We start from the raw sequence: 27,520 nt of genomic DNA, 5'->3' as shown, positions 1-27,520 counted from the left end.
ACAGTTCGCCTCTTTAAAGGGACAGTTCGCCTCTTTAAAGGGACAGTTCGCCTTATTAAAGGGACAGTTCGCCTCTTTAAAGGGACAGTTCGCCTCTTTAAAGGGACAGTTCGCCTTATTAAAGGGACAGTTCGCCTCTTTAAAGGGACAGTTCGCCTCGTTAAAGGGATAGTTCGCCTTATTAAAGGGACAGTTCGCCTCTTTAAAGGGACAGTTCGCCTCGTTAAAGGGATAGTTCGCCTTATTAAAGGGACAGTTCGCCTCTTTAAAGGGACAGTTCGCCTCTTTAAAGGGACAGTTCGCCTTATTAAAGGGACAGTTCGCCTCTTTAAAGGGACAGTTCGCCTCGTTAAAGGGATAGTTCGCCTTATTAAAGGGACAGTTCGCCTCTTTAAAGGGTAAGTTCGCCTCGTTAAAGGGACAGTTCGCCTCTTTAAAGGGACAGTTCGCCTCTTTAAAGGGACAGTTCGCCTCTTTAAGGGGACAGTTCGCCTCTTTAAAGGGACAGTTCGCCTCTTTAAAGGGACAGTTCGCCTCTTTAAGGGGACAGTTCGCCTCTTTAAAGGGACAGTTCGCCTCGTTAAAGGGATAGTTCGTCTTATTAAAGGGATAGTTCGCCTCTTTAAAGGGACAGTTCTCCTCTTTAAAGGGACAGTTCGCCTCATTAAAGGGACAGTTCGCCTCTTTAAAGGGACAGTTCGCCTCTTCTGACATGAAGCTGTGTAACATCCCATATCAGCAACATCATTTCTGAACATCTTCTTACCCCCTGCTGCGTCCTGTGAGCAGAGTTCCAGCCTCGTTTTGGTGTTGATGAAGGTAGTCCGGCTAGTTGGCTGGGGTTTAAAAAATAAAGCGTTTTGCTTCTCAGAACAATATGCGTTCAACAGAGTAATACATTTGCATCACAAAATGGTTCTCCAGGAAAAAGTCAGACCTCTCCTTTCCTTTCCTTTCCTTTCCTTTCCTTTCTTTTTGTTTTGTTTTGTTTCCTTTCCTTTTCTTTTCGTTTTGTTTTCTTCTGTTTACCTGCTGTGCAGACCGTGCAGACTGTGCAGACTTTTTCCTGTTGAGCCATTTTGCTCAACAGGAAAGGAAAGAAAAGGAACCAAAAGGAAAGGAAACAAAACAAAACAAAAAGAAAGGAAACTAAACGAAAGGAAAGAGGAGAAAAGGAAAGGAAAGGGAAAGAAAGGAAAGGAAACAAAAGGAAAGGTCTGACTTTTTCCTGGAGAACCATTTTGTGATGCAAATCTATTACTCTGTTGAACACATATTGTTCTGAGAAGCAAAACGCTTTATTTTTTAAACCCCAGCCAACTAGCCGGACTACCTTCATCAGCACCAAAACGAGGCTGGAACTCTGCTCACAGGACGCAGCAGGGGGTAAGAAGATGTTCAGAAATGATGCTGCTGATATGGGATGTTACACAGCTTCATGTCAGAAGAGGCGAACTATCCCTTTAAAGAGGCGAACTGTCCCTTTAAAGAGGAAAACTGTCCCTTTAAAGAGCCGAACTGTCCCATTAAAGAGGCGAACTGTCCCTTTAAAGAGGAAAACTGGCCCTTTAAAGAGGCGAACTGTCCCTTTAAAGAGGCGAACTGTCCCTTTAAAGAGGCGAACTGTCCCTTTAAAGAGGCGAACTGTCCCTTTAAAGAGGCGTACTGTCCCTTTAATGAGGAGAACTGTCCCTTTAAAGAGGCGAACTGTCCCTTTAAAGAGGAGAACTGTCCCTTTAAAAAGGCGAACTGTCCCTTTAAAGAGGAGAACTGTCCCTTTAAAGAGGCGAACTGTCCCTTTAAAAAGGTGAACTGTCCCTTTAAAGAGGCGAACTGTCCCTTTAAAGAGGCGAACTGTCCCTTTAAAGAGGAGAACTGTCCCTTTAAAGAGGAGAACTGTCCCTTTAAAGAGGCGAACTGTCCTTTAAAGAGGAGAACTGTCCCTTTAAAGAGGAGAACTGTCCCTTTAAAGAGGAGAACTGTCCCTTTAAAGAGGCGAACTGTCCTTTAAAGAGGAGAACTGTCCCTTTAAAGAGGCGAACTGTCCCTTTAAAGAGGAGAACTGTCCCTTTAAAGAGGCGAACTGTCCCTTTAAAGAGGAGAACTGTCCCTTTAAAGAGGCGAACTGTCCCTTTAAAGAGGCGAACTGTCCCTTTAAAGAGGCGGACTGTCCCTTTAAAGAGGAGAACTGTCCCTTTAAAGAGGAGAACTGTCCCTTTAAAGAGGTGAACTGTCCCTTTAAAGAGGAGAACTGTCCCTTTAAAGAGGAGAACTGTCCCTTTAAAGAGGCGAACTGTCCCTTTAAAGAGGAGAACTGTCCCTTTAAAGAGGCGAACTGTCCCTTTAAAGAGGAGAACTGTCCCTTTAAAGCTTTAATCTCTTGTGGTGCAGTTTGCAGTCCCGGCCAGGAGGAGGCGACGCTGGAGTTCCTGCTGACCGACTACGATCAGATCTACAGGCGCCAGAAGCAGCTGGAGCTGGAGATCCAGGAGGCGTTCCTGCGCTTCATGAGCTGCCTGCTGCGGGGGTACCGAGCCTTCCTGCTGCCCATCACCCAGGCGCCGTCAGACACCACCACCGACTGCAGCTCCCTGTTCCACCTGCAGGGTGCGCTGTTTGCTGCTCACAGAGAGCCTGTCACTGTAGAGTTAGACCTGTGAACCATCAGTCCAGGAAGTGGCTGTGTTCGAAACCGCATACTACATACTGCATACTGCATACTACATACTGCATACTGCATACTGCATACTACATACTGCATACTGCATACTGCATACTACATACTGCATACTACATACTGCATACTGCATACTACATACTGCATACTACATACTACATACTGCATACTGCATACTACATACTGCATACTGCATACTACATACTGCATACTGCATACTACATACTGCATACTGCATACTACATACTACATACTACATACTACATACTGCATACTGCATACTACATACTACATACTGCATACTGCATACTACATACTACATACTACATACTGCATACTGCATACTGCATACTACATACTGCATACTGCATACTACATACTGCATACTACATACTACATACTGCATACTGCATACTACATACTACATACTGCATACTGCATACTACATACTGCATACTGCATACTACATACTGCATACTACATACTACATACTACATACTGCATACTACATACTGCATACTACATACTACATACTGCATACTGCATACTACATACTACATACTGCATACTGCATACTACATACTGCATACTGCATACTACATACTGCATACTGCATACTACATACTGCATACTACATACTACATACTACATACTGCATACTACATACTGCATACTACATACTACATACTGCATACTGCATACTACATACTACATACTACATACTGCATACTGCATACTACATACTGCATACTGCATACTACATACTGCATACTGCATACTACATACTACATACTGCATACTGCATACTACATACTGCATACTGCATACTACATACTACATACTGCATACTGCATACTACATACTACATACTGCATACTGCATACTACATACTACATACTGCATACTGCATACTACATACTGCATACTGCATACTACATACTGCATACTACATACTACATACTGCATACTGCATACTACATACTGCATACTACATACTACATACTGCATACTGCATACTACATACTACATACTACATACTGCATACTACATACTGCATACTGCATACTACATACTGCATACTGCATACTACATACTGCATACTACATACTGCATACTGCATACTACATACTACATACTGCATACTACATACTGCATACTACATACTGCATACTGCATACTGCATACTGCATACTCATCGATCAGACAGTATGCAGAGTGTTTACCCACAATGCATTTCGCTCCTGCCCGAGCCGAAATCAGCCGGCCTGAAGCTGATTTCCCTTAAGCTCTAAACTCTGTAAACTTTAGCAACATTTGAAACATTTTCAGGTGAGAAAGTAGTCGTTTAGATCCCCAACGTGTTGAAAACCTGACAAAATACCGGCTGTTTACAATTTTGTTCCCACGAATTCGGCGCTACTAAAGCTAGCCGCAGTGAGCAACGCACTTCCTGTTATTTTCACAAAATAAAATACCCGTTGCCTTTTATCATAGGGAAAGCCATTACCATACAATTGGTGCTTTTGTTTTGAAAACAGGAAGTGAACCTACCCTCGTTGTAGCTAGCTTGAAACTGCCGTTTTGACAGGAAATGACGATCGGCGACGTCACGTTACGTTGCATCTTGGGTAGTTTGAGTATGAGTAGTAACCTCATGATGCAAACCCAACATTTAGGAGAATCTAGTACGCATCCGGGAACTTAAAAAAAGTTTAGGTTAGTAGGAGTAGTGGGAGTACTGGGAGAAGTATGCGGTTTCGAACACAGCCATGGTGTGAGAGTGCGGACCGACGTTCTTCTTCTGTGGTGGTCCCACAGGGTTCCTGAAGTCTCGCGACCGGACGCAGCAGAAGTGCTACACCCAGCTGACGAGGACTCAGATGTTCACGCAGTTCATCGAGGAGTGCTCCTTCGTCAGCGACCGGCACGCCTGCCTGGAGTTCTTCGACGAGTGCGTCCAGAAGGTGGGAGCGGAGGCCTTTTCCTCCTGAGTGGCAGGACGCCGTGTTCGTTCACCTGTGGGCTAACGTTTGTGCTAACGTTTGTGTTAAATTTGGGCTAACGTTTGTGCTAACGTTTGTGCTAACGTTTGAGCTAACGTTTGTGCTAACTTTTGATCTAACATTTGTGCTAACGTTTGTGCTAACATTTGAGCTAACATTTGTGCTAACATTTGTGCTAACGTTTGTGTTAACGTTTGTGCTAACATTTGTGCTGACGTTTGTGCTAACGTTTGTGCTGACGTTTGTGCTAACGTTTGTGCTAACATTTGTGCTAACGTTTGTGCTAACATTTGTGCTAACGTTTGTGCTGACGTTTGAGCTAACGTTTGTGCTGACGTTTGTGCTAACATTTGTGCTAACGTTTGAGCTAACGTTTGTGCTAACATTTGTGCTAACGTTTGTGCTTACGTTCTTGCTATCTTTGAGCTAACGTTTGAGCTAACGTTTGTGCTAACGTTTGAGCTAACGTTTGTGATTACGTTCTTGCTATGTTTGTGCTAACGTTTGAGCTAACATTCTTGCTAACGTTTGAGCTAACGTGGGCAGGTGGATGTGGAGAAGCCAGAGGAGGTGAGGCTGATCGATCTGGATGAGACGCACAGCGGAGAACACACCGTCTTCATCATGCCTCCCGAGGAGCCGCAGGAAGCCGACGGCTCCGAGTGCCCCGCCCTCTACAGGTACGACCCGGCACGCCGTTCAGCACGCCGTGCACCCGGCACGCCGTAGACGAGGAGCCCCGCTGCTGACAGGATGTTTGATTTTCCCCTTGTGTGTCCAGTTACGAGACCTTCCCCACCCTGAAGCCGGGGCTCTTCGACCGCCCGCAGGACCAGCTCCGCGTCCCGGCCAAAGGCAGCGCCCCCAGTAGCCCCGCCCCCCGACGCACCAAGCAGGTAACAGGACCGTTCAGCACTGGCCTGATGCAGCGTCCGTGATGTCACCTTCTGGTTTGTTTCTCTGACGTCTCTCTGTGTGTCTGCAGGAGATCAAGCTGGCCCAGAAGCGAGCTCAGAAGTACTCGGCGGTGCCGGACATGTGGTCCAAGTGCCTGCTGGGCCACTGTTACGGCCTCTGGTTCATCTACCTGCCCACCTTCGTCCGGGCCGAGAGCGCCAAGGTGCGCGCCCTGCACACGGCCTACGACGTGCTGAAGCACATGGAGAACCGCAAAGTGGTGCTGCCGGACGAGGTGAGACGGACCGATTTAAAATGGCTTCTGTTCTGTGTGGGCCCGGTTCAGCCCTGGAGTCTCTGCCTTTTTAAATCGAAGCTTAAGACCCGCCTTTTTAGACTGGCGTTGGAACTCTGATTAGGGCCAATATGCATCCATTCTATCCGCTCTTTTTTAATTATCTTAATTTTATTCAAATTTTTATTCAATTCATTTTATTGCACTTGTGGAAGGCTTTTAACCTTGTAGCACCCACAGTTGCAGATATGCAACTGCCAATAAACCAAAAATATTGGTTTATTCCCACCCATTTTTACATCAAATGGAATGTAAAAAAATATTACACATGAATTTAAATAATGTAAGTAAATTAAAAAAATCAAATAATGTAATGTAAATAAAAATATAATGTAAATAAATAAAAAGCTTGTTGCATATCTGCAACTGTGGGTGCTACAAGGTTAATGCCCTGCAGCACTTTTAGCACTTTTATTCAATTCAATTCATTTTTATTTATATAGCGCCAAATACAACAAATGTCATCTCAAGGCACTTAGATAATAAAGTCCAATTCAAGCCAATTGGAATTCAATTAATTGTAATCATAATTATTTATAAAAATAATCCAATTTGTTCATATCGAGCCAATTCAAAAACAGTTTCCTAGCTAAGGAAACCAACAGATTGCACTGAAACTTTGTCCCGTCCTGAGCGTGCCTGAGGCGACTGTGGAGAGGAACGACTCTCCATTTCTGAATCGTGTTTTATGTTTTGTTGTTTTTATCCTGTTGTAAAGCACTTTGAGTACCGGTTGGCTATTGTAAAAGGGCTATATAAATAAAGTTTGATTGATTAGGAGCCCTTTTCCTGCCTGAACGGTTCTCAGAGTTCTGTGTGTTTTACAGGATCCTGATGCAGCTGTGTGTGTGTTACAGGTGTGTTACAGGATCCTGATGCAGCTGTGTGTGTGTTACAGGTGTGTTACAGGATCCTGATGCAGCTGTGTGTGTGTTACAGGTGTGTTACAGGATCCTGATGCAGCTGTGTGTGTGTTACAGGTGTGTTACAGGATCCTGATGCAGCTGTGTGTGTGTTACAGGTGTGTTACAGGATCCTGATGCAGCTGTGTGTGTGTTACAGGTGTGTTACAGGATCCTGATGCAGCTGTGTGTGTTACAGGATCCTGATGCAGCTGTGTGTGTGTTACAGGTGTTACAGGATCCTGATGCAGCTGTGTGTGTGTTACAGGTGTGTTACAGGATCCTGATGCAGCTGTGTGTGTGTTACAGGTGTGTTACAGGATCCTGATGCAGCTGTGTGTGTGTTACAGGATCCTGATGCAGCTGTGTGTGTGTTACAGGTGTGTTACAGGATCCTGATGCAGCTGTGTGTGTGTTACAGGTGTTACAGGATCCTGATGCAGCTGTGTGTGTGTTACAGGTGTGTTACAGGATCCTGATGCAGCTGTGTGTGTTACAGGATCCTGATGCAGCTGTGTGTGTGTTACAGGTGTTACAGGATCCTGATGCAGCTGTGTGTGTGTTACAGGTGTTACAGGATCCTGATGCAGCTGTGTGTGTGTTACAGGTGTGTTACAGGATCCTGATGCAGCTGTGTGTGTGTTACAGGATCCTGATGCAGCTGTGTGTGTGTTACAGGTGTGTTACAGGATCCTGATGCAGCTGTGTGTGTGTTACAGGTGTGTTACAGGATCCTGATGCAGCTGTGTGTGTGTTACAGGTGTTACAGGATCCTGATGCAGCTGTGTGTGTGTTACAGGTGTGTTACAGGATCCTGATGCAGCTGTGTGTGTGTTACAGGTGTGTTACAGGATCCTGATGCAGCTGTGTGTGTGTTACAGGTGTGTTACAGGATCCTGATGCAGCTGTGTGTGTGTTACAGGTGTGTTACAGGATCCTGATGCAGCTGTGTGTGTGTTACAGGTGTGTTACAGGATCCTGATGCAGCTGTGTGTGTGTTACAGGATCCTGATGCAGCTGTGTGTGTGTTACAGGATCCTGATGCAGCTGTGTGTGTGTTACAGGATCCTGATGCAGCTGTGTGTGTGTTACAGGATCCTGATGCAGCTGTGTGTGTGTTACAGGATCCTGATGCAGCTGTGTGTGTGTTACAGGTGTGTTACAGGATCCTGATGCAGCTGTGTGTGTGTTACAGGATCCTGATGCAGCTGTGTGTATGTTACAGGTGTGTTACAGGATCCTGATGCAGCTGTGTGTGTGTTACAGGTGTGTTACAGGATCCTGATGCAGCTGTGTGTGTGTTACAGGTGTGTTACAGGATCCTGATGCAGCTGTGTGTGTTACAGGTGTGTTACAGGATCCTGATGCAGCTGTGTGTGTGTTACAGGTGTGTGTGTTACAGGTGTGTTACAGGATCCTGATGCAGCTGTGTGTGTGTTACAGGTGTGTTACAGGATCCTGATGCAGCTGTGTGTGTGTTACAGGTGTGTTACAGGATCCTGATGCAGCTGTGTGTGTGTTACAGGTGTGTTACAGGATCCTGATGCAGCTGTGTGTGTGTTACAGGTGTGTTACAGGATCCTGATGCAGCTGTGTGTGTGTTACAGGTGTGTTACAGGATCCTGATGCAGCTGTGTGTGTGTTACAGGTGTGTTACAGGATCCTGATGCAGCTGTGTGTGTGTTACAGGTGTGTTACAGGATCCTGATGCAGCTGTGTGTGTGTTACAGGTGTGTTACAGGATCCTGATGCAGCTGTGTGTGTGTTACAGGTGTGTTACAGGATCCTGATGCAGCTGTGTGTGTGTGTTACAGGTGTGTTACAGGATCCTGATGCAGCTGTGTGTGTGTTACAGGATCCTGATGCAGCTGTGTGTGTGTTACAGGTGTGTTACAGGATCCTGATGCAGCTGTGTGTGTGTTACAGGTGTGTTACAGGATCCTGATGCAGCTGTGTGTGTGTTACAGGATCCTGATGCAGCTGTGTGTGTGTTACAGGTGTGTTACAGGATCCTGATGCAGCTGTGTGTGTGTTACAGGTGTGTTACAGGATCCTGATGCAGCTGTGTGTATGTTACAGGTGTGTTACAGGATCCTGATGCAGCTGTGTGTGTGTTACAGGTGTGTTACAGGATCCTGATGCAGCTGTGTGTGTGTTACAGGTGTGTTACAGGATCCTGATGCAGCTGTGTGTGTGTTACAGGTGTGTTACAGGATCCTGATGCAGCTGTGTGTGTGTTACAGGTGTGTTACAGGATCCTGATGCAGCTCTGTGTGTGTTACAGGTGTGTTACAGGATCCTGATGCAGCTGTGTGTGTGTTACAGGTGTGTTACAGGATCCTGATGCAGCTGTGTGTGTGTTACAGGTGTGTTACAGGATCCTGATGCAGCTGTGTGTGTGTTACAGGTGTGTTACAGGATCCTGATGCAGCTGTGTGTGTGTTACAGGTGTGTTACAGGATCCTGATGCAGCTGTGTGTGTGTGTTACAGGTGTGTTACAGGATCCTGATGCAGCTGTGTGTGTGTTACAGGATCCTGATGCAGCTGTGTGTGTGTTACAGGTGTGTTACAGGATCCTGATGCAGCTGTGTGTGTGTTACAGGATCCTGATGCAGCTGTGTGTGTGTTACAGGTGTGTTACAGGATCCTGATGCAGCTGTGTGTGTGTTACAGGTGTGTTACAGGATCCTGATGCAGCTGTGTGTATGTTACAGGTGTGTTACAGGATCCTGATGCAGCTGTGTGTGTGTTACAGGTGTGTTACAGGATCCTGATGCAGCTGTGTGTGTGTTACAGGTGTGTTACAGGATCCTGATGCAGCTGTGTGTGTGTTACAGGTGTGTTACAGGATCCTGATGGAGCTGTGTGTGTGTTACAGGTGTGTTACAGGATCCTGATGCAGCTGTGTGTGTGTTACAGGTGTGTTACAGGATCCTGATGCAGCTGTGTGTGTGTTACAGGATCCTGATGCAGCTGTGTGTGTGTTACAGGTGTGTTACAGGATCCTGATGCAGCTCTGCGGTCTGTACGGTCAGCCGGTCCTCGCCGTCCGAGTCCTGCTGGAGATGAAGAAGGCCGGAATCACTCCTAACACCATCACCTACGGATACTACAACAAGGTCCAGTCCAGTTTTCTGCTCGGATCACACACTTTATTCACCTTTTTATGTGTTCGGGGACACTGTGACGGCTGGCTTTGGCAGAAATCTGGGAGTGACCTTTGACCTTTGACCTGAGGTCGGACAAACAAATGAACAATGTCGTCAGGACTAGTTTTGACCAAAGTTAAAATGTTTTTAAGTCGTCATGCAAAATTCTTTTTTCATTTTGTTTACACACAAAATGAAAAGAAAATTACAGAGGGATTTCAGGATATCTGCTTTCAATTCCTAGGAAATCAAAATTTTAGCCAATTTTTTTTTATTATGTCACATAAATCAGGCCAGGAATGATTTATCAACAAATCCTTCTGTAAATATCTTCAGAATACTGCTAAGTGTGTGACTGTAAAGTTTGGTGTTAGTAGGTGCTCCATAGGCTGAGATATTGATACTGGAATAATACAAAAAACGGCATTTAAAGATTTAAATAGGGGAATTCAGTATATTTGTATTGGAAACAATTGCTCAAAAACAAATGAAAGAACACATGTTGAAGGAGTAAACTGGCCTAAAACCTGCCGTGTCTCGCCTTAACCACCTTTTTGTCTTCATCAGGGAGCTTTTGAACAGATTTTTTTTAACCTTTAATGGCGTCTTACTGATGGGACGTCTTCTCTCTTCAGGCTGTTCTGGAGAGCAAGTGGCCCTCCACCAATCAGGGCGGGCGTCTGCGCTGGGCCAAGCTGAGGAACGTCCTACTGGCTGTGGCCCAGTTCAGGAGACCAATCAGACGGCGGGAGAAGAGCGGCTCCGTGGGCTCCCGGGGAGGTCAGACATGTTTCAGGAAGTAGCAGAAGGACCTTTGTTGGGCCGGTTTCTGCTCATTTAGTTCAGTTCTGCTTCAGAGATTCAGACACAAACAAACCAGCTCATACATTCAGAGTTTTGTTGGGTGGAGCTCTGATGGGTGGAGCTCTGATGGGTGGAGCTCTGATAGGTGGAGCTCTGATAGCTGGAGCTCTGTTGGGTGGAGCTCTGATGGCGAGGTGTCGGTGAAGAGTTTCACAGATTATAGTTCAGTATGAAGGTAAATAAGAAGCCTTTTACCAGGTGTGAGTTTAGTAAAGTTTGGCTATGTTCGAAACCGCATACTACGTGCTACATGCTACATGCTACATGCTACATGCTACATACTACATGCTACATGCTACATGCTACATGCTACATACTACATGCTACATGCTACATACTACATGCTACATACTACATGCTACATACTGCATGCTACATACTACATGCTACCTACTGCATGCAACATACTACATGCAACATACTACATGCTACCTACTGCATACTACATGCTACATACTACATGCTACATACTGCATGCTACATACTACATGCTACCTACTGCATACTACATGCTACATACTACATGCTACATACTACATGCTGCATACTGCATGCTACATACTACATACTGCATACTGTATACTACATGCTACATACTACATGCTACATACTACATACTACATGCTGCATACTACATAATATATACTGCATACTACATACTGCATACTACATACTGCATACTACCTACTACATACTGCATACTGCATACTACATACTATATACTACATACTACATACTATATACTGCATACTACATACTGCATACTACATACTGCATACTACATACTACATACTTACATACTGCATACTACATACTACATACTACATACTACATAATATATACTGCATACTACATACTGCATACTACATACTGCATACTACATACTACATACTACATACTGCATACTACATACTGCATACTACATACTGCATACTGCATACTACATACTACATACTTACATACTGCATACTACATACTACATACTACATAATATATACTGCATACTACATACTGCATACTACATACTGCATACTACATACTATATACTACATACTACATACTATATACTGCATACTACATACTACATACTGCATACTACATACTGCATACTACATACTACATACTACATACTATATAATATATACTGCATACTACATACTGCATACTACATACTGCATACTACCTACTACATACTGCATACTGCATACTACATACTACATACTACATACTATATACTGCATACTACATACTGCATACTACATACTGCATACTACATACTACATACTTACATACTACATACTACATACTGCATACTACATACTTACATACTTAAATACTGCATACCACATACTATATACTGCATACTACATACTGCATACCGCATACTACATACTGCATACTACATACTGCATACCGCATACTACATACTGCATACTACATACTGCATACTACATACTGCATACTACATACTTACATACTTACATACTGCATACCACATACTATATACTGCATACTACATACTGCATACCACATACTATATACTGCATACTACATACTGCATACTGCATACTGCATACTACCTACTACATACTGCATACTGCATACTACATACTACATACTACATACTATATACTGCATACTACATACTGCATACTACATACTGCATACTACATACTACATACTTACATACTACATACTACATACTGCATACTACATACTTACATACTTAAATACTGCATACCACATACTATATACTGCATACTACATACTGCATACCGCATACTACATACTGCATACTACATACTGCATACCGCATACTACATACTGCATACTACATACTGCATACTACATACTGCATACTACATACTACATACTACATACTTACATACTTACATACTGCATACCACATACTATATACTGCATACTACATACTGCATACCACATACTATATACTGCATACTACATACTGCATACTGCATACTACATACTACATACTACATACTTATCTACTGCATACTACATACTACATACTGCATACTACATACTACATACTACATAATACATACTGCATACTACATACTGCATACTACATACTGCATACTACCTACTACATACTGCATACTGCATACTACATATTATATACTGCATACTGCATACTGCATACTACATACTGCATACTACATACTGCATGCTACATACTACATACTACATACTTATATACTGCATACTACATACTACATACTGCATACTACATACTGCATACTACATACTATATACTACATACTACATACTATATACTGCATACTACATACTGCATACTACATACTGCATACTACATACTACATACTTACATACTGCATACTGCATACTACATACTGCATACTACATACTTACATACTTACATACTGCATACCACATACTATATACTGCATACTACATACTGCATACCGCATACTACATACTGCATACTACATACTGCATACTGCATACTACATACTGCATACTACATACTGCATACTACATACTACATACTACATACTTACATACTTACATACTGCATACCACATACTATATACTGCATAATATATACTGCATACTACATACTGCATACTACATACTGCATACTACCTACTACATACTGCATACTGCATACTACATATTATATACTGCATACTGCATACTGCATACTACATACTGCATGCTACATACTACATACTACATACTTATATACTGCATACTACATACTACATACTGCATACTACATACTGCATACTACATACTATATACTACATACTACATACTATATACTGCATACTACATACTGCATACTACATACTGCATACTACATACTACATACTTACATACTGCATACTGCATACTACATACTGCATACTACATACTTACATACTTACATACTGCATACCACATACTATATACTGCATACTACATACTGCATACCGCATACTACATACTGCATACTACATACTGCATACTGCATACTACATACTGCATACTACATACTGCATACTACATACTACATACTTACATACTTACATACTGCATACCACATACTATATACTGCATACTACATACTGCATACTACATACTACATACTACATACTTACATACTGCATACTACATACTTATATACTGCATACTACATACTGCATACTACATACTGCATACTACATACTTACATACTGCATACCACATACTATATACTGCATACTACATACTGCATACTACATACTATATACTGCATACTACATACTGCATACTACATACTGCATACTGCATACTACATACTGCATACTACATACTGCATACTACATACTTACATACTTACATACTGCATACCACATACTATATACTGGATACTACATACTGCATACTCCATACTACATACTGCATACTACATACTGCATACTGCATACTACATACTGCATACTACATACTGCATACTACATACTGCATACTGCATACTACATACTACATACTACATACTTACATACTTACATACTGCATACCACATACTACATACTGCATACTACATACTACATACTACATACTTACATACTGCATACTACATACTTACATACTTACATACTGCATACCACATACTATATACTGGATACTACATACTGCATACTCCATACTACATACTGCATACTGCATACTACATACTGCATACTACATACTGCATACTACATACTGCATACTACATACTGCATACTACATACTTACATACTTACATACTGCATACCACATACTATATACTGCATACTACATACTACATACTGCATACTACATACTACATACTACATAATATATACTGCATACTACATACTGCATACTACATACTTATATACTGCATACTACATACTACATACTGCATACTACATACTACATACTACATAATATATACTGCATACTACATACTGCATACTACATACTACATAATATATACTACATACTACATACTGCATACTACATACTACATACTACATAATATATACTGCATACTACATACTGCATACTACATACTGCATACTACCTACTACATACTGCATACTGCATACTACATACTGCATACTGCATACTATATACTGCATACTGCATACTACATACTGCATACTACATACTGCATACTACATACTTACATACTTACATACTGCATACCACATACTATATACTGCATACTACATACTGCATACTGCATACTACATACTGCATACTACATAATGCATACTGCATACTGCATACTACATACTACATACTTACATACTTACATACTGCATACCACATACTATATACTGCATACTACATACTGCATACTACATACTACATACTTACATACTGCATACTACATACTTATATACTACATACTGCATACTGCATACTACATACTACATACTACATACTTATATACTGCATACTACATACTGCATACTCATCGATCAGACAGTATGCAGAGCGTTTACCCACAATGCATTTCGCTCCTGCCCGAGCCGAAATCAGCCGGCCTGAAGCTGATTTCCCTTAAGCTCTAAACTCTGTAAACTTTAGCAACATTTGAAACATTTTCAGGAGAGAAAGTAGTCGTTTAGATCCCCAACGTGTTGAAAACCTGACAAAATACCGGCTATTTACAATTTTGTTCCCACGAATTCGGCGCTACTAAAGCTAGCCGCAGTGAGCTAACGCACTTCCGGTTATTTTCACAAAATAAAAAACCCGTTGCCTTTTATCATAGGGAAAGCCATTACCATACAATCAGTGCTTTTGTTTTGAAAACAGGAAGTGAACCTACCCTCGTTGTAGCTAGCTTGAAACTGCCGTTTTGACAGGAAATGACGATCGGCGACGTCACGTTACGTTGCATCTTGGGTAGTTTGAGTATGAGTAGTAACCTCATGATGCATACCCAACATTTAGGAGAATCTAGTTTGCATCCGGGAACTTCTGCTTACTCAAACTGGCATACTAACTCAGAAAGTTAGTAGGAGTAGTAGGAGAAGTATGCGGTTTGGAACACAGCCTAAGTTACCTGAGGGCGCACCTCACGCCTCGGCCTCCATCCCTCGCTCTGATTGGTTAACCCATCGATGACGGTGATGCGGTTGATTGTGTTTGTTGCAGAAGTCATGATGGACCCTGACCAGAGGCCCCGCCCCCACTCCACCCTGATTCGTCAGTCCAGCTGGAGCGGTCTGAGCGAGAGCTCCAGCCACGAGTCCCTGACGGGTCCGCTGGTGAAGAGCAGCAGCCTGAGCAGCGTGAGGACGCTGAGCGACAGTAAGAGCTCGCCGTCAGCGCCGCCTTCCCCGGGCGGGTCGGAACCACACTGGAAAAAATTTTAATCTTACCAAGTATATTTGTCTCATTGAGTATCTCATTACACTTAATATCAGACACAACTGCCTAACAGGTACCATTTCAGTCAGATATAGGGACTTGTTTTAATACAATACATCTGGAATATCTTGTTAAATGAAAAAGTCTTAAACAAATTGTTTTGAGTCATATTTCACATGAAGCTTTTATTTTTTAATTTGAAGAGGTTTTTAAGCTAATTTGAAGATCACTTTTATCTCAAAAGTCCTAAATATCACATTTTATTTCAAGAAATCTTGACAAGCCGATTTTTACTAGTTCCATTGGCAGATTTTTTTGCTTATTTCAAGCAAAAACGTCTTTCTTACTTATTTTTGGAGGGGCATTTTTTCCACTAACGCCTCCTCTCCGTCCTCAGAGGCCAAACCCTCCAAGAAGACCCTCCTCCACAACTCGGGGACCAACGGATGCGGGGACGCCGGCTCCCGTAAGCCCCCTCTGGGGCGCCGGGACACCTCCACGCCGCCGCCGCCCGGAGGCCTGGTGGTTCCCCGCAGTCAGGTCTGCCTCTCCAACTTCTACAGAGAGTGCGCCGAGGCGGCCGAGCCGGAGCCGGCCTGCAGCTGCCGGCCTGCAGAGAGAGACGGCAGGTCAGTGTCCACCTGCCTCTGGTCCAATTCAATGTCCAATTCACACCATTTCACACCAATTAGTCCTTAAGTCAGTGTGTCCACCTCAGGTGTGCGCAGCTTTGATCTGACCAGCCCCGCCCTCTGACCTCTGACCTCTGACCTCTAACCTGCAGACCTGCTGGAGCCAGAGACTCCGCCCACCGGAGCAGCAAGGTGGACGAGAACTCCAACAACGTCTCGTCCCCGAGCCGGGGGGGTCTGGCGGGGAAACTGCAGCAGCTCCTCACGCCCACCAAACACAGGGCGTCGGTGCGGCGGGCCGCCAGCGTGGACGACCGGCGGCCCGGAGGCGGCGGGGGGATCGGACGGCGGGTGTCGGAGCAGAGGCAGTCCAGGAAGGCTCAGGTGGCCGAGACGCTGCTGAAAGCCAAGGACAGGCTGGTCAACGCCACCTCAGAGGTGAGGGCGCTGCGTCACGCCGTTTCCTTCCAGCGAAGCGCCGAGAACTGCAGAAGAAGAACTCAGTACATAAAAAACATGAAGAAGAATCTCAAGATCATATATGTGATCAGTCTTTTCTGTTCAGATTTATTTAGAAATCACAACAAATTTCATCAAAAATTTTTTGTGGAACCTCTCAAATATAGTCGTTGGACAAAGTAGGTCTCCAATCCATATATGGAAATAAATGATCCTGTAGTGTTAAACAAATTAAGATAATATTATTTGAAAATTATAAACAAAATTGGGCAGAAGAGATTCTGTACAAACCTAAACTGAATGTATTGTCTGATAAAGTCTGTGTACCATCCAGAGCACTTTGTCCCCCTGAACCTCAGCAGAGCGCAGAGCTCTGTTTGGGCCCAGCTGAGAAGTGGCCTCTGGCCTCTGGCCTCTGTTCTCTGTTCTCTGGCCTCTGGTCTCTGTTCTCTGGTCTCTGTTCTCTGGCCTCTGTTCTCTGGCCTCTGGCCTCTGTTCTCTGGCCTCTGTTCTCTGGCCTCTGTTCTCTGGCCTCTGGCCTCTGTTCTCTGGCCTCTGGTCTCTGTTCTCTGGCCTCTGGCCTCTGGTCTCTGTTCTCTGGCCTCTGGCCTCTGTTCTCTGGCCTCTGTTCTCTGGCCTCTGGCCTCTGGCCTCTGGCCTCTGTTCTCTGGCCTCTGTTCTCTGGCCTCTGGCCTCTGTTCTCTGGCCTCTGGCCTCTGTTCTCTGGCCTCTGGCCTCTGTTCTCTGGCCTCTGTTCTCTGGCCTCTGGCCTCTGTTCTCTGGCCTCTGGCCTCTGTTCTCTGGCCTCTGTTCTCTGGCCTCTGGCCTCTGGCCTCTGGCCTCTGTTCTCTGGCCTCTGTTCTCTGGCCTCTGGCCTCTGTTCTCTGGCCTCTGTTCTCTGGCCTCTGGCCTCTGTTCTCTGGCCTCTGGCCTCTGTTCTCTGGCCTCTGTTCTCTGGCCTCTGGCCTCTGTTCTCTGGCCTCTGGCCTCTGTTCTCTGGCCTCTGTTCTCTGGCCTCTGTTCTCTGGCCTCTGTTCTCTGGCCTCTGTTCTCTGGCCTCTGGCCTCTGTTCTCTGGCCTCTGTTCTCTGGCCTCTGGCCTCTGTTCTCTGGCCTCTGGCCTCTGTTCTCTGGCCTCTGTTCTCTGGCCTCTGGCCTCTGGCCTCTGGCCTCTGTTCTCTGGCCTCTGTTCTCTGGCCTCTGGCCTCTGTTCTCTGGCCTCTGTTCTCTGGCCTCTGGCCTCTGGCCTCTGTTCTCTGGCCTCTGTTCTCTGGCCTCTGGCCTCTGTTCTCTGGCCTCTGTTCTCTGGCCTCTGTTCTCTGGCCTCTGTTCTCTGGCCTCTGGCCTCTGTTCTCTGGCCTCTGTTCTCTGGCCTCTGTTCTCTGGCCTCTGGCCTCTGGCCTCTGTTCTCTGGCCTCTGTTCTCTGGCCTCTGGCCTCTGTTCTCTGGCCTCTGTTCTCTGGCCTCTGGCCTCTGTTCTCTGGCCTCTGGCCTCTGTTCTCTGGCCTCTGTTCTCTGGCCTCTGGCCTCTGTTCTCTGGCCTCTGTTCTCTGGCCTCTGTTCTCTGGCCTCTGTTCTCTGGCCTCTGGCCTCTGTTCTCTGGCCTCTGTTCTCTGGCCTCTGGCCTCTGTTCTCTGGCCTCTGGCCTCTGTTCTCTGGCCTCTGGCCTCTGTTCTCTGGCCTCTGGCCTCTGTTCTCTGTTCTCTGGCCTCTGTTCTCTGTTCTCTGGCCTCTGGCCTCTGTTCTCTGGCCTCTGGCCTCTGGCCTCTGTTCTCTGGCCTCTGGCCTCTGTTCTCTGGCCTCTGGCCTCTGGCCTCTGGCCTCTGTTCTCTGGCCTCTGGCCTCTGGCCTCTGGCCTCTGTTCTCTGGCCTCTGGCCTCTGTTCTCTGGCCTCTGGCCTCTGGCCTCTGGCCTCTGTTCTCTGGCCTCTGGCCTCTGTTCTCTGGCCTCTGGCCTCTGTTCTCTGGCCTCTGGCCTCTGTTCTCTGGCCTCTGGCCTCTGTTCTCTGGCCTCTGGCCTCTGTTCTCTGGCCTCTGGCCTCTGGCCTCTGGCCTCTGTTCTCTGGCCTCTGTTCTCTGGCCTCTGGCCTCTGTTCTCTGGCCTCTGGCCTCTGGCCTCTGTTCTCTGGTCTCTGGTCTCTGGCCTCTGGCCCAGAGAACAGAAAGTGCCCCCTGTGTGGGTTAGGGTAACAAAGGGTTAGGGTAACAAAGGGTTAGGGTTAGGGTAACAAAGGGTTAGGGTAACAAAGGGTTAGGGTAACATAGGGTTAGGGTTAATGAGATGCATTTTCTGTTTTACTCTCCTTTTTACCATGAAGTTAGACTGAAGCTCTTCCTTGAATTGACCTTGGAATGTCATGATTTATTTTCTATGTCCGATGAGTGCAGACTTACATCAAAGTGTTTTATTTAGCCCAATATGTGTTGGAAGCTCACCAACGTTATGTCTGAGTGGGGTTGTTGCCTACTGACCCGTACATGTTGGATTAGCCATGATGGAGATGTTCTTTGGACTGTTGCTTCTTATTACTTATGGTGTGGGTTGCGGGCTGGGCACCTTTTTGGTGTATGACACCGTTTAACAAAATAAACAAAACAAACAAACAAAACAACAACTAAAGGCACTTTAAAGAGTCCAAACAAAAAAAAAGATCGGTAAAGAATTACAGCAGTCCAACCCTGAAGTAACAGATGCATGGAGCAGTTTTTCTGCATCACTCTGAGACAAGATGTTCCTGATTTTAACAATACTACGAAGGTGAAAGAAGGCAGTCCCAGAAACCTGTTTCATATGTGGCTCAGAGGACAGATCCTGGTCAGAAATAACTCAGAGGTTCCTCACTGTAGGAGCAGAAGCCGAGGAAACACCATCCAGAGTAACGATAGAACCAGACAGTTTCAGGTCCAAAGATAACGACTTCAGTTTGAGTTTAGAAGCAGAAAGTTCTTCATGTCTTTAAGACATGCTTGATTCTTTACAGTTTGACTTTTATTGCTAATATTTATATTCAGCATCAGTTTCTGTCTGAGATTCATATATTTTAATGAATAAATTGATACTTTTTTGTCTTTTTTTATTGATCAGCTGCAGTTTTCAGCCTGTAAGACGACAGTTGATCATTTGTTTCACGTTTTGACGGGATGTTCCTGAATAATCTGTGTGGTCCTCCTCAGAGCTCGCTGTCTGTAGGAAGTGACCTCGACCTGACGGACACGCCCGCTCCATCGTATCCTCTGCGCAGGTCCTGGGACGCCAGTCAGGAGGGGGTGGGCATGGAGGTAAGCGGTTCGCTGGTTAGAGCGGTTCTGAGTGAGTAGCTTCGAAGTCTGTTGGTTGTTTCAAACTCATTCAAATGACTAAGATCATGTGTAAGTGTGCCACGATGCTAAAATATCCAGAATGTCTGACGAAATTTTGAGAATACGCTAATATTCTATTGAGGTTCTGAGCCTGTTGATCGCCAACGAGGCCCAGCAGGGAAATCCTCACAGATCCAATGATTTTGGTTGAATTTTTCACATTTTTTTCTGTGGAATGAGTTTACTGTTGGGTGAACAGAATGGCATGTTGACTGATGTCATAATTTGGGGGAATAATTGATTGCCAATGAAGTAAAGATGAAAAATATTGGAAAAAAGTGAAAAAAACGCCCGATTTCTTTGCATTAAATTGAGCCAAAGTCATGTAGAAATGTATTTGAAGAGTTATAATTTCATTGGATGTTGTCTCCACATGTGTTCCGTGCATCTGGAATGCATTTATTGACCGAACCCACTGAGGATTGGTGGAAAATTGTCATTTTCCAACATTTTCTGTCAAAAAATGAAGGGTACATACACTGAAATGGCCACAATTTTTTTTCCGCGATGTTTCCGGCAGAGCAGACCCTCTGATTATTGCTTCTTAGGGTCAAAGTGAACACAAATAAAAAGTATGGCAGACCATGTCAGGTTCCACCCATTTGATTGAGCTTCTGAGACTATTGATGGTCCTCCGGTGTGTGCGTCCAGGTGCTGATGTCCAGCTGCTCGCTGTGCCGCAGCTGTAACTACTTCGTCTATGATGAGGAGATCATGGCCGGCTGGACCTCAGACGACTCCAACCTGAACTCGTCCTGCCCGTTCTGCTCCGCCTCCTTCGTCCCCTTCCTGAGCGCCGAGATCTGCGACCTGGGACCCGTCAGCAGGTACCGAGTCCCACCCGGCGGGCTGAATCTGTGTCTTTACTCTCATTAAAACGTGAGCTCTATGTCCGATAAAACAAAAGGTCAAACCTGATGGATCCTTCAAACACGAGTTAACTCCACACTGGAAAAAATGCCCCTCCAAGGGGTTGAGAAAGTGCTGGGAGAAGGATTTAGATACTCCAGTTTTAGAGGAGGATTGGGAGAAGCTTGTTGCCTCTTTGTATATCTGTTCAAGGGAAACACAGGCGCAGATGATTCAATACAAAATACTTAAAGTGATACTCCGGAGTAGATTCACCCTGGGGTCATTTGAACCGTGATATCCAGCCAAGTAGCCCACCCGCAGTTTTTTCGATATTGGCTGAACATCAGCTGAGTTACTGAGTTATCCCGAATAGCTTCGTACAAGCACTAATGGACCCTGGCAGTATCTCCAAAATTACCACACTAAAATCACATGCCATGACACCAAACTTCTACAGTAGTACAAATATGGTCTGTACTCACAAAACGATGCATTTGAAAGTTTGTACATAGTCCAGGAGTTTATTATTATCAACACAAGCCTGATAGCTTCTCTGCTGCTAAAGCTGCGTCGACGTCACTTCTGGGAGCTTCAAAGTAAGATGAGGGTTGATCTACTACTGTAGACAACAAAGTATATGCTATATTCTACATGATTTTTTTATGAATTTTTATGTTGTAGAGTTGTGAATTTATTTTATCAATGGAGAAATTGAGCAGCCTTGCTTTGTTGTCTACAGTAGTAGATCAGCTGATGTTCAGCCAATATCGGAAAAACTGCGGGTGGGCTACTTGGCTGGATGTCACGGTTCAAATGACCCCAGGGTGAATCTACTCCGAACCATCCCTTTAATAGAAAATATTGGACCCCCAGTAAATTAGTCAAACTGAAATGAACGGATAGGGACTCCTGCTGGAAATGCCAGAAAGAAGTGGGCACCTTAGTTCACATGCTCTATGGCTGTGACAAAAATGATCAGCTTTGGGGTGGAATTATCAATATCTTCAATTTAACTTGTCTAAATCTCCTGCCTTATGTATTTTGGGTGTGTTACCAGAGAACATCAGTCTATCTGGAAGGCTTTGGCTACGATTAGCAACCTTAACTGGATGTAGGATAATACTGAGGCATTGGAAGTCAGCTAACATCTGCTGTTTTAGGGAATGGACAGAGCTGACGACAAAAATGGCCTCATATGAGAGGGTAACCTTCAGTGTTAGAGGGAGAGAAGATCTGTTCAATCAGGTTTGGGAGGTATTTTTGAATTATATAGAAGACATGACTAGATAAATGTGATATATGTGATAAATGTGATACTCCTTTTCCGATTTGATTTGTTCAGAGATCAAGGTTTGATATATGGTATAATGTAGGCACTTTGTTGTTGTTTTTTTTGTTGTTGTTTGTTTGCTCTGTAGTTTGGATTGTGAGTTAATGATATATTCAAAAGGGACAGAAAACTGGTGTGCATCTATAATTTTCTTGATTTCACTGATTTGTATGTTTATCTGTCTGCCAAAAAGATTAATAAAAAAAAATAAGTAAAAAAAAACAACAAATAAAAGACGTTTTTGCTTGAAATAAGCAAAAAAATCTGCCAATGGAACTAGTGAAAATCGGCTTGTCAAGATTTCTTGAAATAAAATGTGATATTTAGGACCTTTGAGTTAAAAGGGATCTTGAAATTAGCTTAAAAACCTCTTCAAATATAAAAAAAAAAGCTTGTTTCATGTGAAATATGACTCAAAACAATTTGTTTTCAAGACTTTTTCATTTAACAAGATATTCCAGATGTATTGTATTAAAACAAGTCCCTATATCTGGCTGAAATGGTGCTTGTTAGGCAGTTGTGTCTCAATGAGAAAAATATACTTGGTAAGATTTAGATTTTTTTCCAGTGCACGAGTAATATTCTAACCTGAACAATTCGGACCTGGTTAAAGAGGCGCCGCAGCAGAGCGTCCTCGTGTTTAAAACAGTCAGCACTCAAGATCATGTATGTGATCAGTCATTTCTATTCAGTTTTATTTAGAAATCACAACAAATGTCATCTAAAGGCACTTTAAAGATACAGTCCAATTCACACCAATTCACACCAATCAGAGTCCAATTCACACCAAACAGAGTCCAATTCACACCAATTAGAGTCCAATTCACACCAATTAGTCCAATTCACACCAATTAGAGTCCAATTCACACCAATTAGTTCCAATTCACACCAATTAGAGTCCAATTCACACCAATTAGAGTCCAATTCACACCAATTAGTTCCAATTCACACCAATCAGAGTCCAATTCACACCAAACAGAGTCCAATTCACACCAAACAGAGTCCAATTCACACCAATTAGTCCAATTCACACCAATCAGAGTCCAATTCACACCAATCAGAGTCCAATTCACACCAAACAGAGTCCAATTCACACCAAACAGAGTCCAATTCACACCAATTAGTCCAATTCACACCAATTAGAGTCCAATTCACACCAATTAGTTCCAATTCACACCAATTAGAGTCCAATTCACACCAAACAGAGTCCAATTCACACCAAACAGAGTCCAATTCACACCAATTAGTCCAATTCACACCAATTAGAGTCCAATTCACACCAAACAGAGTCCAATTCACACCAATTAGTCCAATTCACACCAATTAGAGTTCAATTCACACCAAACAGAGTCCAATTCACACCAATTAGTCCAATTCACACCAATTAGAGTCCAATTCACACCAATTAGTCCAATTCACACCAATCAGAGTCCAATTCACACCAATCAGAGTCCAATTCACACCAAACAGAGTCCAATTCACACCAATTAGTCCAATTCACACCAATTAGAGTCCAATTCACACCAATTGGTTCCAATTCACACCAATTAGAGTCCAATTCACACCAATTAGTCCAATTCACACCAAACAGAGTTCAATTCACACCAAACAGAGTCCAATTCACACCAATTAGTTCAATTCACACCAAACAGAGTCCAATTCACACCAATTAGAGTCCAATTCACACCAATTAGAGTCCAATTCACACCAATTGGAACTATTCAGACGTGGTTAAAGAGGCGCCTCAGCAGAGCGTCCTCGTGTTTAAAACAGTCAGGGCGCCGCACACACCTCTGGACACACTCAGCCGCGCCCTCCTCACGCTCCTGATGTTAAGCCGGGCTTCTCTCTCTCGTGACGCCGTCTTCCTTCAGTTGGACAGACGTGTAGAGGCTTCATGCTCCCTCTCGTGTGTCCTCAGTGCGGAACGCTGCAACTGGAACCTGGAGGACGAGGTGGAGAGCGCCGTGAGGCCCCCCAGCGCCCAGGAGGCGTCCCTGCGGCACCAGTGCAACGGGCTGAGCGAGGACTCCAGCTCCGAGACCAGCAGCTACTCCGAGACCAGCAGGACCACCACGGTAACGTTTCACACCTCTCACACGTCTTCCCCCCATGTTTCCCGCCTCGCTGACAGACTCCGCCCCCTCCCCCAGGGCTCGTCGGCGGGCGGGGCGCCTCAGGTGACGGTGGCGTACCTGAGCCCCCTGGTTCTGAGGAAGGAGCTGGAGAGTCTGCTGGAGAACGAGGGCGAGGCGGTGCTGGCCCAGCCGCAGTTCTTGGACAGCCACTCCATCATCTTCTGGAACCTGGTGTGGTACTTCCAGCGGCTCGGGTTGCCTAGCAACCTGCTGCAGTTGGTCCGGGGCTCGCCGCTGGTCAGCCAGTTCACACAGGTACGCTGCTGCTGCTGCACGGGAACAAGATCCAGCTGTGGGTCCATCGTTGGTGCTGTGATGATGATTTAAATTGCGTTTCCCTGATAAATGAGATTACACCAGATGAAGCAGTTTGAGTCATGTGACAGCAGCGTGAGGTCATGTGACAGTCATCTGACAGTCAAGTGACAGCAGTCTGAGTCATGTGACAATCATGTGACAGCAGTTAGAGTCAAGTGACAGCAGCTTGAGTCATCTGACAGTCATCTGACAGTCATCTGACAGTCATCTGACAGTCATCTGACAGCAGTTAGAGTCAAGTGACAGCAGTCTGAGTCATGTGACAGCCATCTGACAGCAGCTTGAGTCATCTGACAGTCATGTGACAGCCATGTGACAGCAGTTTGGGTCATGTGACAGCAATCCGAGTCATGTGACAGCAGCTTGAGTCATGTGACAGTCATGTGACAGCAGCTTGAGTCATGTGACAGTCATATGACAGCAGTTTGGGTCATGTGACAGCAGTCTGGGTCATGTGACGGTCATGTGACAGTAATGTGACAGCAGTTTGAGGTCATGTGACAGTCATGTGACAGCAGTTTGGGTCATGTGACAGCAGTCTGGGTCATGTGACGGTCATGTGACAGTAATGTGACAGCAGTTTGAGGTCATGTGACAGTCATGTGACAGCAGTTTGAGGTCATGTGACAGTCATGTGACAGCAGTTTGGGTCATGTGACAGTAAGGTGACAGCAGTTTGGGTCATGTGACAGTCATGTGACAGCAGTTTGGGTCATGTGACAGTAAGGTGACAGCAGTCTGAGTCATGTGACAGCAGTTTGAGGTCATGTGACAGTCATGTGACAGCAGTTTGAGGTCATGTGACAGTAAGGTGACAGCAGTTTGGGTCATGTGACAGTCATGTGACAGCAGTTTGGGTCATGTGACAGTCATGTGACAGCAGTTTGGGTCATGTGACAGTAAGGTGACAGCAGTCTGAGTCATGTGACAGCAGTTTGAGGTCATGTGACAGTCATGTTACAGCAGTTTGGGTCATGTGACAGTAAGGTGACAGCAGTTTGGGTCATGTGACAGTCATGTGACAGCAGTTTGGGTCATGTGACAGTAAGGTGACAGCAGTCTGAGTCATGTGACAGCAGTTTGAGGTCATGTGACAGTCATGTGACAGCAGTTTGAGGTCATGTGACAGTCATGTGACAGCAGTTTGAGGTCATGTGACAGTAAGGTGACAGCAGCTTGGGTCATGTGACAGTCATGTGACAGCAGTCTGAGGTCATGTGACAGCAGCTGACCCTCAGCCTGTCTTCCTGCAGGTTTCCCTGTCGGAGAGCTCTGCAGTGAGGGTCCGGCTCCTCTGGGACACCCTGACCCCCGACACAGACCAGTGGCCCCCCCTCTACGTGCTGTGGAGGATCCACAGTAAGTCAAACACACACACAGTGCCCGCCGCCCTCAGGCCCGTTTTAACCCATGTGACTGTGTTTGGTGCCAGGCGGCGTCCCCATGAGGAGCTACAGCTGGCGGAGGCACAACCACCCGTTCACGCTGGCCTTCCTGGAGGAGGTGCTGCGCTGGGTGGGCATGAACGAGGTGCACAAAGCCGTCACCCTGTTCCTGGAAGCGCTGGCCAAGCAGCCGGGAGCCCCCCGGATCCAGAGGTGGGCTCACACTCACACATCTGCAGCTGTAAGGTCGCTGTGCTGAGCTTCCTGATGATGTTCTGTTTAACCCGACAGGAGTCTGTACAGAGAGTTCCTCTTCCTCACCCTGGCAGCGATGGGCAAAGATCATGTTGGTGAGACCGCCGCCCGAGCCGAAACCTTCACACAGATGTGCACACAGATGTGCACACAGATGTGCACAAAGAGGCCGAATAAACACAGAAATGTGTTCAGATTGGAAGGAATTCATTTTTCTGCTTCAATTCTAAACATTAAAACCAGTTTAAATCTCACATTCTTTACAGTTGTGTTGCATAAATACGTATTTTACTCCATTTTAGAAACGATCATCATTATAAAAAGTTATTTCTATATTTTTGCATTTATTTCGGTGGGAGGGGCTGACGTTTGGAAACGTGCCATCAGCAGACAGACTGACCCATAACGGGACATTTAGGACCCGTCTGACATGTGGAGCTGCTTCTTAAAGGGACAGTTCTCCTCTTTAAAGGGACAGTTCGCCTCTTTAAAGGGACAGTTCTCCTCTTTAAAGGGACAGTTCTCCTCTTTAAAGGGACAGTTCTCCTCTTTAAAGGGAGAGTTCTCCTCTTTAAAGGGACAGTTCGCCT

The 27,520-nt window shown here is 44.9% G+C and overlaps 1 protein-coding gene across 3 annotated transcripts in view; it reads left to right on the top strand.

Annotated features, from left to right (window-relative positions):
• The window catches only part of dennd4b (DENN/MADD domain containing 4B), a 72,270-nt gene that overhangs the window by 39,233 nt on the left and 5,517 nt on the right, over positions 1-27,520 (top strand). For all 3 annotated transcript variants that reach the window (XR_012769835.1, XM_075466396.1, XM_075466397.1), the window contains exons 12-28: positions 2,392-2,607; positions 4,496-4,641; positions 5,227-5,360; positions 5,462-5,576; positions 5,666-5,872; positions 9,826-9,954; positions 10,620-10,764; positions 15,988-16,143; positions 16,601-16,832; positions 16,988-17,273; positions 20,467-20,571; positions 21,304-21,479; positions 24,756-24,912; positions 24,988-25,227; positions 26,544-26,649; positions 26,723-26,888; positions 26,967-27,025. Coding sequence is in view for 2 of the 3 variants with exons in the window: in XM_075466396.1 (XP_075322511.1) it covers positions 2,392-2,607; positions 4,496-4,641; positions 5,227-5,360; positions 5,462-5,576; positions 5,666-5,872; positions 9,826-9,954; positions 10,620-10,764; positions 15,988-16,143; positions 16,601-16,832; positions 16,988-17,273; positions 20,467-20,571; positions 21,304-21,479; positions 24,756-24,912; positions 24,988-25,227; positions 26,544-26,649; positions 26,723-26,888; positions 26,967-27,025 (2,775 nt within the window). In the remaining variant the exon portion in view is untranslated. The remainder of the gene's footprint in view (positions 1-2,391; positions 2,608-4,495; positions 4,642-5,226; positions 5,361-5,461; positions 5,577-5,665; positions 5,873-9,825; positions 9,955-10,619; positions 10,765-15,987; positions 16,144-16,600; positions 16,833-16,987; positions 17,274-20,466; positions 20,572-21,303; positions 21,480-24,755; positions 24,913-24,987; positions 25,228-26,543; positions 26,650-26,722; positions 26,889-26,966; positions 27,026-27,520) is intronic.

The sequence above is a fragment of the Odontesthes bonariensis genome, chromosome 5, assembly GCF_027942865.1.
Source record: "Odontesthes bonariensis isolate fOdoBon6 chromosome 5, fOdoBon6.hap1, whole genome shotgun sequence".
Taxonomy (NCBI): domain Eukaryota; kingdom Metazoa; phylum Chordata; class Actinopteri; order Atheriniformes; family Atherinopsidae; genus Odontesthes; species Odontesthes bonariensis.
The sequence above is the reverse complement of the archived record's forward strand: the minus strand, read 5'-3'. Positions and strand labels throughout refer to the sequence as shown.